The 15,095-nt window shown below is 42.6% G+C and overlaps 1 protein-coding gene across 1 annotated transcript in view; it reads right to left on the reverse strand.

Annotated features, from left to right (window-relative positions):
- Positions 1-15,095, reverse strand: part of LOC137562214 (uncharacterized) — a 52,207-nt gene that overhangs the window by 21,824 nt on the left and 15,288 nt on the right. Inside the window, exon 3 of the mRNA XM_068273547.1 lies at positions 2,813-2,937. Within this exon, the coding sequence (XP_068129648.1) occupies positions 2,813-2,937 (125 nt within the window). The remainder of the gene's footprint in view (positions 1-2,812; positions 2,938-15,095) is intronic.

The raw sequence follows: 15,095 nt of genomic DNA on the forward strand, positions 1-15,095 counted from the left end.
ACAGTGACAGTCAGTGAGTGTCCTAGTACAGTTACAGTATATAACTATTCAGAAGGAAATAGAGTGTGTGTACACAGACAGTGAGTGCAAGCACACGCAGGAGCTAGCCTATGAACAGTGACAGTCAGTGAGTGTCCTAGTACAGTTACAGTATATAACTATTCAGAAGGAAATAGAGTGTGTGTACACAGACAGTGAGTGCAAGCACACGCAGGAGCTAGCCTATGAACAGTGACAGTCAGTGAGTGTCCTAGTACAGTTACAGTATATAACTATTCAGAAGGAAATAGAGTGTGTGTACTACACAGACAGTGAGTGCAAGCACACGCAGGAGCTAGCCTATGAACAGTGACAGTCAGTGAGTGTCCTAGTACAGTTACAGTATATAACTATTCAGAAGGAAATAGAGTGTGTGTACTACACAGACAGTGAGTGCAAGCACACGCAGGAGCTAGCCTATGAACAGTGACAGTCAGTGAGTGTACTAGTACAGTTACAGTATATAACTATTCAGAAGGAAATAGAGTGTGTGTACTACACAGACAGTGAGTGCACACACACACGCAGGAGCTAGTAGCCTATGAACAGTGACAGTCAGTGAGTGTCCTAGTACAGTTACAGTATATAACTATTCCGAAGGAAATAGAGTGTGTGTACACAGACAGTGAGTGCAAGCACACGCAGGAGCTAGCCTATGAACAGTGACAGTCAGTGAGTGTCCTAGTACAGTTACAGTATATAACTATTCAGAAGGAAATAGAGTGTGTGTACTACACAGACAGTGAGTGCAAGCACACGCAGGAGCTAGCCTATGAACAGTGACAGTTAGTGAGTGTCCTAGTACAGTTACAGTATATAACTATTCAGAAGGAAATAGAGTGTGTGTACTACACAGACAGTGAGTGCAAGCACACGCAGGAGCTAGCCTATGAAGACAGTCAGTGAGTGTCCTAGTACAGTTACAGTATATAACTATTCAGAAGGAAATAGAGTGTGTGTACTACACAGACAGTGAGTGTGTGTACTACACAGACAGTGAGTGCAAGCACACGCAGGAGCTAGCCTATGAACAGTGACAGTCAGTGAGTGTCCTAGTACAGTTACAGTATATAACTATTCAGAAGGAAATAGAGTGTGTGTACTACACAGACAGTGAGTGCAAGCACACGCAGGAGCTAGCCTATGAACAGTGACAGTCAGTGAGTGTCCTAGTACAGTTACAGTATATAACTATTCAGAAGGAAATAGAGTGTGTGTACTACACAGACAGTGAGTGCAAGCACACGCAGGAGCTAGCCTATGAACAGTGACAGTCAGTGAGTGTCCTAGTACAGTTACAGTATATAACTATTCAGAAGGAAATAGAGTGTGTGTACTACACAGACAGTGAGTGCAAGCACACGCAGGAGCTAGCCTATGAACAGTGACAGTCAGTGAGTGTCCTAGTACAGTTACAGTATATAACTATTCAGAAGGAAATAGAGTGTGTGTACACAGACAGTGAGTGCAAGCACACGCAGGAGCTAGCCTATGAACAGTGACAGTCAGTGAGTGTCCTAGTACAGTTACAGTATATAACTACAATACAAAATACAATCACTAAGTAGTAGAGGACAGCAGAAATACTGTCTAATACTATCTAATACTGTCTAAATACTAATGAGAAATAAACTAACAGAGGACAGGAGGACAGCTGCCCACACAGGCAAGGCCCTGAGGCCTAAAGCTGTAAGCCTGCAGCAGCTGTCTGAGTCTCTCTCTATGTAACACAAAAGCTACTAACTAAAATACAATGTCTATCTAACTAACAACAATATAGGTGTGTATAGGAGGTGTATGTGAGCAAAAACGCTAGGTAAATGACCACACTAGAGCTCTTGCTAAGCCAAAGCACAAAGGAGCAACTCTCTCTCTATGCAAGTCTCAGGCAAGGACGGAGAAACGGAACATGGCGGCCGCTATTTATAGGGTAGGGGCTGGCCAGGGTCCCCCTCTGTGATTGGCTGCCGTCAGAGGGCCTGGGAGCCCTCTGATTGGCTCTAAGGACATCAATCTGGGCTATGACGCTATTCGAGCTCTGTATTCGAGCTCAAATAGCGCCGTTTGCTCGAATAGCTCGAATAGTGAATGGGCTATTCGCGTTTACTCGAATAGCCCATTCGAATAGCTGCAGCTATTCGGAGCTCGAATACCGAGCTCGAATAGCTGAAAAAGAGCTCGAATATTCGAGCTACTCGAATATTCGAGCTCTGCTGAGCACCACTGCCTACAAAGTATTGTGACTGTGATACTTCACTAGCGGCAGCTACTATGTTAATTAACATATTTTGCTTACTAAGGAAGGCACGCTCCTTACATAGCAACATGCGTGCATAGCGGCCGTCCCGTCTTTTTAACGAGCGCTCCCTCACATTAAGCTTTGCTGCTTTAGCACCACAGCTTAACGAATCAAGCCCCTTGTGTGGTCTTCTATTCACCTATTCTAACAACATCTGATGAACTAACAACTAGCACAAACAAAATAAACAAATAAAATCTACCTGTGTTTGGCCAGCCTTATGCTAGGTACACACAATTAGATTTTTCAGTCAATTTTGATTTTCTGATCGATTTTCCAATCGATTTTCTTTTCTTATTAATTTCCATTCACTTATATGAGAAATCGATCTGAAAAACGATCAAAAACAAGATCTGACATGATGGAAATTATCTATCGAACCATCTATCTACCAAACTATCTTATGAAGTGTACCTAGCATTCGATTCTAAAAGCTTCTTGTATTTACAAGCAGAGCAAGCAAGTAAGACTTACCGGTTTCTCAAGAGTCAGTTCACCATTTTCATTGCAGGAGAGGTAAGCGTCTCCAAGTTTTAGTCGTATTGGTAGTAAGTCATCTCCAAAGGATGTGTTAGTGTACCAAATGTATTCAAATTTTGCTAATAAAAATAAATAAGAAAGGAAAGGGAGGGTGGTGTAAAGATACTAAATATTAACAACAATAACCACAAATTTACAAACGCGCAATCCCAAAAACGTCAGGTGCAGGCACTGGTATCCTTAGCCAAAGAAAGTTCTGTGAAAAATTGCACCACAGATTTTGAAAAGATTGGAGATTAATATTTAAGTAAACCTAAGACGAAAGGATGTAAAAGTTTTATACATACCTAGGGCTTCCTCCAGCCCCCTCCATGCAGATCGCTCCCTCGCCATCCTCTTCCACCTGCTGGATGCTCCAGGAAAAATGTCTGTCAGCTTCGCCAGTCGGGGCATACTGCGCATGTACGGCCCGGCCGTGTGCGCATGCCCAGCCATGTTCCCATCGCCGGAAGCGTTCTGCACCTGCGCAGTACTACTGCGCAGGAGCAGAACACTCCCAGCCGCGGGAGTGCAAAAGGGGGCGGCGCATGTGGGCAGACTGAGTCTGCGCCAACTGGCCCCAAGTTGCCGAAGATAACGGGGCATCTGCCAGAGCATCAAGGAGGCAGAGGAGGATCGCGAGGGAGGGGACTGGAGGAAGCCCCAGGTGTGTATAAAACTTTTACACCTTTTTGTCTCAGGTACACTTTAAACAAGATTTCTACAGAAATATCTTCTGTTGTGGTGTAACTGTCTTATTATTCTCTTTAATTATGTTCGAGGTAAAGAGCGACACTATTTTGGACATAGTAGGGCAGGATGGTTCTTTCTAAGACCTAGCTATGGCCATTTTTGTGGTAATATGTTAGCTGTAAGCATATGCATCTTTTTATGAGGAGGTATCTCTTTTTTAGGCCAAGATTAAATATAGCTAGGGCCGGATCTAACCCTAGCCTTATACCGGTAAGATTCTAGCTGATTCAGAAACATTTCTCCTTAAAACTTCAGCGCTCTGCGGTATTTCAGGCTAACATTTCCATCCATCACCAGACACCCTTCAAAGTGCAGGCTTACCAATTTCAGAAGAGACCCAGATTATAAGGTCTAAGGGCTTAGATTAATCTCCAATACTATCACCAAAGCAATCACCCTCCTTCTTATCAATCCTCAAATCTCCAATCTGCAGCCTTTCCTCCTCCTTGTAGCAATATCATATCAGCTCCCAACAAAAAAACAATAATAACCGGAACAAATCTAAGTCTACTTCGTTAAAACCACCACATTTATTGCACATCCAACAACAGATACAATACTCATGCCCCTGATGACGCAATAGCGAAACCGGTCGGGCTTACGGATGGTAGATGTGAGGACGGCACTCCATTGATTTGTGACACGCCGGTTAACTTTGAAGGTCCCTGTCACAAGGGCCCGGAAGTGAGTATTGTATCTGTTCTTGGAGGTGCAATAAATGTGGTAGTTTTAACAGGGTACACTTAGATTTGTTCCGGTTATTATTGTTTTTATGTTGGGAGCTGATATTGCTACAAGGAGGATGAAAGGCTGCAGATTAGAGCTTTGAGGATTGATAAGAAGGAGGGTGATCAATTTGGTGATTGTATTGGAGATTAATCTAAGCCCTTAGACCTTATAATCTGGGTCTCTTCTGAAAGTGGTAAGCCTGCACTTTGAAGGGTGTCTGGTGATGGAAATGTTAGTCTGAAATACCATAGAGCGCTGAAGTTTCAAGGAGAAAAGCTGGTGAAATCTATCTGAGGACGTTTACTTTTTGGCAGCTTATGGAACTTTTTATACTCTCCTGCGCGGATATAATAATATATATATAGATTCGGAAACATTTAGCCCATGCTCTTTTGATAAAAGGACAGTCCCACCAGATGTGTAACATGTTGCTCATTTTCAAATCGTTTCTCCAACATTTGTCTTTGTGTGATGAATGAATTAGGGATGACTTCCTAGATGTTAGACACCACTTCATTAATATTTTTTGGAATTGTTCCCTATGATTTACACAGTGAGACAATTGTAGTGATATAGCTTTTTCCATTGTTGGGTAGGGATACTGCTTTGGAATCCACGGAATTGAAATTTCCGCATTTTGGATCAGAAATCGGAAATCAAAAAGCAGAGAATGCAGATTTTTTTCTGCAAAATTAAAATTTTAGACAAATCACATTTTTTTTGCATTCTTTGCTGCAAAAAATGTCTTATAAAATACTGAAAATTGAAAAAATAGAAAATTGGATATTGGAAAATCAGAAATAGAATAAAACGCGTGAACTCTGCGGAATTGGAAATGGGCATTTTGGACCATCCCTATTGTTGGGTATCAGAAGATCTTTTAAATCCTTTTCCCAGGCATAGATACACCAATTGGACTTTGTGGGTGTATTGTTGAGCGACTGATAAAGAGTGGCTGCATCTTTAAATCTATTAAATTGTATTAGGAAGAGTTGGAGAGTCTCTGGATGGATTCCTTTTTTTTAAATAAGGATTGGTTGAGACCAAATCTGCCACTTGATTGTATGAGTTTAATTCAAGTCAGGCAAGGAATACTCTTTTTTTCAGCATTGTGAAAGATTAAAGGTCAACTGTAACGAAAAGGATATGGAGGCTGCCATATTTATTTCCTTCTATACAATACTGGTTGCCTGGCCATCCTGCTGATCAGTGATGAGTGAAAATGCAAATATTCTTTTCGCCGAATTTTCGCCGAAATAAGTAAAATTTTTGCTTCGACAAGTGAAAATTTGCCCGAATATTTTAGCGTTTATTTTTGCCTAATGTCCGCAATTTTTGCTGTAAATTGCAAAGTCCCCTTACAAGCTAGGATCACCAAATTGGCAGAGTATGTTAAAGAGAACAGTGGGTGTAAGGGGGAAAAAAATCATTTTTCAAAAAGACCTTATAGTTTTAAAGAAAATTAATTTTAAAGTTACGATAGGAAAAAAGTATACATTTATGTTATTTTTTTTTTTGTTAAACGCCTCAATATACATAGTGATTTGAAATTTAAAAAAAAATAGTGATTTGAAATAAAAAAAAAAATTATCAAGTGCAAGTGGCAGAGGGGAGAAGCGGCTCGGTCAGAGTGACCATCACCTCCATAAGTCAAGAGAAGCAGGCAGTGTACATACCCCATAAAATGACAGTGGGGGTGGGGGGGAGCAGCAGCTCGGTCAGAAAGGCCATCACCCCCATAAGTCAGGTCTAGGAGAAGCAGGCAGTGTACATATCCCATAAAATGACAGTGGCGCAGGGACCACTGGCTCGGTCAGAGTGACCATAACCCCCATATGTCAGGTCCAGGAGAAGCAGGCAGTGTACATATCCCATAAAATGACAGTGGCGCAGGGACCACTGGCTCGGTCAGAGTGACCATAACCCCCATATGTCAGGTCCAGGAGAAGCAGGCAGTGTACATATCCCATAAAATGACAGTGGTGGGTGGAGTAGCAAAAACAAGAATCTTGCGCTCCTAGTCACAAGTCAACACATACAGATGCTTCCTTCTCAGATACGTGCACTGCGACGCTCCATTGTAGGGTGCTTGGCAAAACTTCTAAGAAAAAGAGGAGGAGCGCGCCATAGTGCATTAAATCAAGAGGGGAAGTTTATTCAAGTTCAATGTTATACTCACAAAGGTATATGTGGTAAGCGCGTGTCAGCGGACAGCCAACCGCTTCAGATCTGACGAAGGCGCCGAGCGCCGAAACGCGTAATGACATCATACGCGTGCTAAGCGTCAGCCACGCCCACCTCTAGCGAGACGGAACCCTGGCGATCGGGACCCGCGCTGCTAGCCACAGCGCGTCATCCTCCACTGAGGTTAAGCGGTTGGCTGTCCGCTGACACGCGCTTACCACATATACTTTAGTGGGTGGAGTAGCAGCTCGGTCAGTGACCATCACCCCCATAACTCAGGAGAAGCAGGCAGTGTACATATCCCATAAAATGGCAGTGGGGGTGGGGGGGAGCAGCAGCTCGGTCAGAGTGACCATCACCTCCATAAGTCAGGTCCAGGAGAAGCAGGCAGTGTACATATCCCATAAAATGACAGTGGCGGAGGGACAAGTGGCTCGGTCAGAGTGACCATAACCCCCATAAGTCAGGTCCAGAAGAAGCAGGCAGTTTACATATCCTGTAAAATGACAATGGTGGGGGGAGCAGCGGCTCAGTCAGTGACCATCACCCCCATAACTCAGTAGAAGCAGGCAGTGTACAAATAAAAAACAAATCCAGAGGCAGATAGGAACATTGGCTTGGGCACAGTGGCCATGCTTAAAGGACAACTGTAGTGGGGAGAAATGGAGGCTGCCAAATGTATTTCTATTAAAACAAAACCAGTTGCCTGGCAGCCCTGCTGGTCTGTTTGGCTGCAGTAGTATTTGAATCAAAGCAGAAAGAAGCATGCAGCTAATCTTGTCAGAAATCTGACACAAATATCAGAAACACCTGATTTGCTGCATGATTGTTCAGGGTCTATGGCTAAAAGTATTAATGGTAGAGGTTTAGCAAGATAGCCAGGGAACCGGTATTGCTTTAAAGAGACTCCGTAACAAAAATTGCATCCTGTTTTTTATCATCCTACAAGTTCCAAAAGCTATTCTAATGTGTTCTGGCTTACTGCAGCACGTTCTACTATCACCATCTCTGTAATAAATCAACTTATCTCTCTCTTGTCAGACTTGTCAGCCTGTGTCTGGAAGGCTGCCAAGTTCTTCAGTGTTGTGGTTCTGTGATGCATCTCCCCCCTCCAGGCCCCTCTCTGCACACTGCCTGTGTATTATTTAGATTAGGGCAGCTTCTCGCTTCTCTCTTATCTTTTACAAGCTGGATAAATCCTCCTCTGAGCTGGCTGGGCTTTCACATACTGAGGAATTACATACAGGCACAGCTGTCTGCTCTCAGCAGGAAGAAACAGCCTGACACTTCAGTGGAAGATAGCTGCAGGGGGAAAGAAACTGACAAATGATCTCTTGAGATTCAAAAGGAAGGGTGTATACAGCCTGCTTGTGTATGAATGTATTTTCTATGTGTGGACATACTGTACATCAACCTACTTCCTGTTTTGGTGGCCATTTTGTTTGTTTATAAACAAACTTTTAAAAACTGTTTTTAACCACTTTTAATGCGGCAAGGAGCGGCGAAATTGTGACAGAGGGTAATAGGAGATGTCCCCTAACGCACTGGTATGTTTACTTTTGTGCGATTTTAACAATACAGATTCTCTTTAAAGGAAATAAATATGGCAGCCTCCATATACCTCTCAATACAGTTGTCCTTTAATGGACAGCTGTAGCGAGAAGAATATGGAGGCTGTCATATTTATTTCCTTTGAAACAATACTAGTTGCCTGGCTATCCTGCTGCTCCTCTGCCTCTAATACTTTTAGCCAGACACAGAACAAGCATGCAGCAGATCAGGTGTTTCTGACATTATTTTCAGATCTGACAAGATTAGCGGCATGCATGTTTCTGATGTAATTCAGATGCTACTGCAGCCAAATTGATCTGCAGGACAGCCAGGAAACTGGTATTCCTTAAATGAAAATAAATATGGCAGCCTCCATATACCTCTCACTACAGTTCTCCTTTAAAAAAGACTTTTGTTTTAGAATAGTACAATCCAGCCTGCTGTAGCTTGTATTTGTGGAGATTTTCAAACCACAAACACACAGTAGACTGCAAATAAATGAGCAGTAGCTAGCTGAGCTCTCTCTACTCCTGTAACATCCACGAAGGGCTTATGCACACCAGAGCGGTTTGTGAGCGTTTTTAAAAACGCTTGGGGATAGAAAGTATAGAATGAAATATGAAATATAGAATGTATTTCAATGGGATGGTGCACACCAGAGCAGTTCTTTTTTTCCCCAAACACAAACTCGGGGGCTGCAGCATTTTTTAGATTTCTGAGGTGTTTCTGCCTCAATGTTAAAGTATAGGAAAGTGGAGAACCGCTCCAAAAAACACTAGATCAGAGCGGTTTTCCAAGTTTTGTTACAGAAGCTGTTCAGTAACAGCTTTACTGTAACAATATATGACATCTGCTACACAAAAACGCTTCAAAAAACGCTAGGCATGTTTAGAAAACCTCTCTAAACATGCCTAGAATTGCTCTGAAATCTGCTTCAAAATCCTCTAGCGTTTGCAGATCTGCTAGAGCAGGGGTGCCCAATAGGTCGATCTACCGGTAGATCGCGACCACCTATTTGGTAGATTGCGGCCGTTCGCCGCGTCATGTTAAATTTTGCGGCCGGCGGCTGTCAGATTCTGCTGCCAGCCGCTAACCAATCGGAAGAGGCAGAAGAGGAGAGGGGCGGTGCAGCGGGAATGGAGGACGCTGTGACGTCATAGCTGGGGGCGGCGCTGGGCACAATGTGTCAACGCACGCTGCCCGCCACCCCCTTCGCTCGCCGGAGGTCTTCTTCTATGCCACACATCTGCACTCTAGCCAGAGCGGTCGAAGGTGGGGAGACCAGGAGGAGCCTCAGACACCGCCGCTGGAACTGAAGGGAGGTGAGTGGCCCCTACACTTAACTACACTATACCTGGCTAACTATACTGAAGCCACCTACACCTAACTACACTATACCTGGCTAACTATACTGAAGCCACCTACACCTAACTACTCTATACCTGACTAAGTATACTGAAGCCACCTACACCTAACTACACTATACCTGGCTAACTATACTGAAGCCACCTACACCTAACTACTCTATACCTGGCTAACTATACTGAAGCCACCTACACCTAACTACTCTATACCTGGCTAACTATACTGAAGACCCCTACACCTAACTACTCTATACCTGGCTAACTATACTGAATCCACCTACACCTAACTACTCTATACCTGGCTAACTATACTGAAGCACCCTACATCTAACTAGTCTATACCTGGCTAACTATACTGAATCCACCTACACCTAACTACTCTATACCTGGCTAACTATACTGAAGCACCCTACACCTAACTACTCTATACCTGGCTAACTATACTGAAGCCACCTACACCTAACTACTCTATACCTGGCTAACTATACTGAAGCCACCTACACCTAACTACACTATACCTGGCTAACTATACTGAAGCCACCTACACCTAACTACTCTATACCTGGCTAACTATACTGAAGCCACCTACACCTAACTACTCTATACCTGGCTAACTATACTGAAGACACCTACACCTAACTACTCTATACCTGGCTAACTATACTGAAGACCCCTACACCTAACTACTCTATACCTGGCTAACTATACTGAAGACCCCTACACCTAACTACTCTATACCTGGCTAACTATACTGAAGCACCCTACACCTAACTACTCTATACCTGGCTAACTATACTGAATCCACCTACACCTAACTACTCTATACCTGGCTAACTATACTGAAGCCACCTACACCTAACTACACTATACCTGGCTAACTATACTGAAGCCACCTACACCTAACTACTCTATACCTGGCTAACTATACTGAAGCCACCTACACCTAACTACACTATACCTGGCTAACTATACTGAAGCCACCTACACCTAACTACTCTATACCTGGCTAACTATACTGAAGCCACCTACACCTAACTACTCTATACCTGGCTAACTATACTGAAGACCCCTACACCTAACTACTCTATACCTGGCTAACTATACTGAAGCCACCTACACCTAACTACTCTATACCTGGCTAACTATACTGAAGCCACCTACACCTAACTACTCTATACCTGGCTAACTATACTGAAGACCCCTACACCTAACTACTCTATACCTGGCTAACTATACTGAAGACCCCTACACCTAACTACTCTATACCTGGCTAACTATACTGAAGCACCCTACACCTAACTACTCTATACCTGGCTAACTATACTGAATCCACCTACACCTAACTACTCTATACCTGCCTAACTATACTGAAGCCACCTACACCTAACTACACTATACCTGGCTAACTATACTGAAGCCACCTACACCTAACTACTCTATACCTGGCTAACTATACTGAAGACCCCTACACCTAACTACTCTATACCTGGCTAACTATACTGAAGCCACCTACACCTAACTACTCTATACCTGGCTAACTATACTGAATCCACCTACACCTAACTACTCTATACCTGGCTAACTATACTGAAGCCACCTACACCTAACTCCACTATACCTAGCTAACTATACTGAAGCACCCTACACCTAACTACTCTATACCTGGCTAACTATACTGAATCCACCTACACCTAACTACTCTATACCTGGCTAACTATACTGAAGCCACCTACACCTAACTACTCTATACCTGGCTAACTATACTGAAGACCCCTACACCTAACTACTCTATACCTGGCTAACTATACTGAATCCACCTACACCTAACTACTCTATACCTGGCTAACTATACTGAAGCCACCTACACCTAACTACACTATACCTGGCTAACTATACTGAAGCCACCTACACCTAACTACTCTATACCTGGCTAACTATACTGAAGCCACCTACACCTAACTACTCTATACCTGGCTAACTATACTGAAGCCACCTACACCTAACTACTCTATACCTGGCTAACTATACTGAAGCCACCTACACCTAACTACTCTATACCTGGCTAACTATACTGAAGCCACCTACACCTAACTACTCTATACCTGGCTAACTATACTGAAGACCCCTACACCTAACTACTCTATACCTGGCTAACTATACTGAAGCACCCTACACCTAACTAGTCTATACCTGGCTAACTATACTGAATCCACCTACACCTAACTACTCTATACCTGGCTAACTATACTGAAGCCACCTACACCTAACTACTCTATACCTGGCTAACTATACTGAAGGCACCTACACCTAACTACACTATACCTGGCTAACTATACTGAAGCACCCTACACCTAACTACTCTATACCTGGCTAACTATACTGAAGCCACCTACACCTAACTACTCTATACCTGGCTAACTATACTGAAGACCCCTACACCTAACTACTCTATACCTGGCTAACTATACTGAAGCCACCTACACCTAACTACTCTATACCTGGCTAACTATACTGAATCCACCTACACCTAACTACTCTATACCTGGCTAACTATACTGAAGCCACCTACACCTAACTACACTATACTTGGCTAACTATACTGAAGCACCCTACACCTAACTACTCTATACCTGGCTAACTATACTGAATCCACCTACACCTAACTACTCTATACCTGGCTAACTATACTGAAGCCACCTACACCTAACTACTCTATACCTGGCTAACTATACTGAAGACCCCTACACCTAACTACTCTATACCTGGCTAACTATACTGAAGCTACCTACACCTAACTACTCTATACCTGGCTAACTATACTGAAGCCACCTACACCTAACTACACTATACCTGGCTAACTATACTGAAGCCACCTACACCTAACTACTCTATACCTGGCTAACTATACTGAAGCCACCTACACCTAACTACACTATACCTGGCTAACTATACTGAAGCCACCTACACCTAACTACTCTATACCTGGCTAACTATACTGAAGCCACCTACACCTAACTACTCTATACCTGGCTAACTATACTGAATCCACCTACACCTAACTACTCTATACCTGGCTAACTATACTGAAGCCACCTACACCTAACTACACTATACTTGGCTAACTATACTGAAGCACCCTACACCTAACTACTCTATACCTGGCTAACTATACTGAATCCACCTACACCTAACTACTCTATACCTGGCTAACTATACTGAAGCCACCTACACCTAACTACTCTATACCTGGCTAACTATACTGAAGACCCCTACACCTAACTACTCTATACCTGGCTAACTATACTGAAGCTACCTACACCTAACTACTCTATACCTGGCTAACTATACTGAAGCCACCTACACCTAACTACACTATACCTGGCTAACTATACTGAAGCCACCTACACCTAACTACTCTATACCTGGCTAACTATACTGAAGCCACCTACACCTAACTACACTATACCTGGCTAACTATACTGAAGCCACCTACACCTAACTACTCTATACCTGGCTAACTATACTGAAGCCACCTACACCTAACTACTCTATACCTGGCTAACTATACTGAAGCCACCTACACCTAACTACTCTATACCTGGCTAACTATACTGAAGCCACCTACACCTAACTACTCTATACCTGGCTAACTATACTGAAGACCCCTACACCTAACTACTCTATACCTGGCTAACTATACTGAAGCACCCTACACCTAACTACTCTATACCTGGCTAACTATACTGAATCCACCTACACCTAACTACTCTATACCTGGCTAACTATACTGAAGCCACCTACACCTAACTACTCTATACCTGGCTAACTATACTGAAGGCACCTACACCTAACTACACTATACCTGGCTAACTATACTGAAGCACCCTACACCTAACTACTCTATACCTGGCTAACTATACTGAAGCCACCTACACCTAATTACTCTATACATGGCTAACTATACTGAAGACCCCTACACCTAACTACTCTATACCTGGCGAACTATACTGAAGGCACCTACACCTAACTACTCTATACCTGGCTAACTATACTGAAGGCACCTACACCTAACTACACTATACCTGGCTATCTATACTGAAGCACCCTACACCTAACTACTCTATACCTGGCTAACTATACTGAAGCACCCTACACCTAACTACTCTATACCTGGCTAACTATACTGAATCCACCTACACCTAACTACTCTATACCTGGCTAACTATACTGAATCCGCCTACACCTAACTACTCTATACCTGGCTAACTATACTGAAGCCACCTACACCTAACTACTCTATACCTGGCTAACTATACTGAAGGCACCTACACCTAACTACACTATACCTGGTTAACTATACTGAAGGCACCTACACCTAACTACACTATACCTAGCTATCTATACTTCAGGCACCTATACCTATCTATCTATACTGAAGGCACGTATACCTAGCTACCTAAATGTTGGTAGATCTCCTGGACTCGGCAAATTTTAAAGTAGCTCGCGAGTCGAAAAAGTGTGGGCACCCCTGTGCTATAGGTTTTTGGTGTGCACTGGCCCTAACTCTTCCCAACAGAGGCTGGTGTGTCAGAGAGCTAGTCTTCTCAGGGGGCTGTCTGTTGTCTCATTGGTTGTAGTTATATGGTTCCTGGGTCAATTCTGCTGTTAAGAATCATGGGAGGCCAATTTGGGGAGAGAAGACATTACTTCCTATCAAACTTTGAATTTTCATGCTAAGCACATGTCGAATATAGCAGTTATTTTCGAAATTTGCTATTTAAGCGAAAATATTACACTTTTCTTTTAATTTCGCTATTTGGGCGAAAACGCAAAAATTTAAGCTTATTTTCGCGAAACAAAAATGGTATTTTCGATGCAAAAATGACTTTGGCGAAAGTCCGCAAGCGCTGCTGATCCTCCGCCTCTAATACTTTTTGCCATTGCCCCTGAGTGAGCATGGTGTTTCTGACATTATTGTCAGGTCTGACAAGATTATCTGCATGTTTGTTTCTGGTGTGATTTACACACTACTGCAGCTGAACAGATCAGCAGGTCTGCCAGGCAACAGGTATTGTTTAACCCATTCAGGTTCCGTCGTTTTCACGTGAGAAATGTTCACCTCCCATTCATTAGCCTATAACTTTATCACTACTTATCACAATGCACTGATCTATATCTTGTTTTTTTCCGCCACCAATTAGGCTTTCTTTGGGGGGTACATTTTGCTAAGAGCCACTTTACTGTAAATGCATTTTAACAGGAAGAATAAGAAAAAAATGGAAAAATTCATGATTTCTCAGTTTTCAGCCATTATAGTTTTAAAATAATACATGCCTCCATAATTAAAACTAACGTATTGTATTTGCCCATATGTCCCGGTTATTACACCGTTAAAATGATGTCCCTATCACAATGTATGGCGACAATATTTTATTTGGAAATAAAGGTGCGTTTTTTCCATTTTGCATCTATCACTATTTACAAGTTTAAAATAAAAAAAATATAGAAATACTTCATCTTTACATTGATATTTAAAAAGTTTAGACCTTTAGGTAAATATTTACATGTTTTTTGTTTTTTTATTGTAATGGTTTTTTTTTTTTATAGTAAACATTTTATTTGGGTACTTTTGGGAGGGTGGGAGGTAAACAATAGAT

The sequence above is a fragment of the Hyperolius riggenbachi genome, chromosome 3 (assembly GCF_040937935.1).
Source record: "Hyperolius riggenbachi isolate aHypRig1 chromosome 3, aHypRig1.pri, whole genome shotgun sequence".
Lineage (NCBI taxonomy): Eukaryota > Metazoa > Chordata > Amphibia > Anura > Hyperoliidae > Hyperolius > Hyperolius riggenbachi.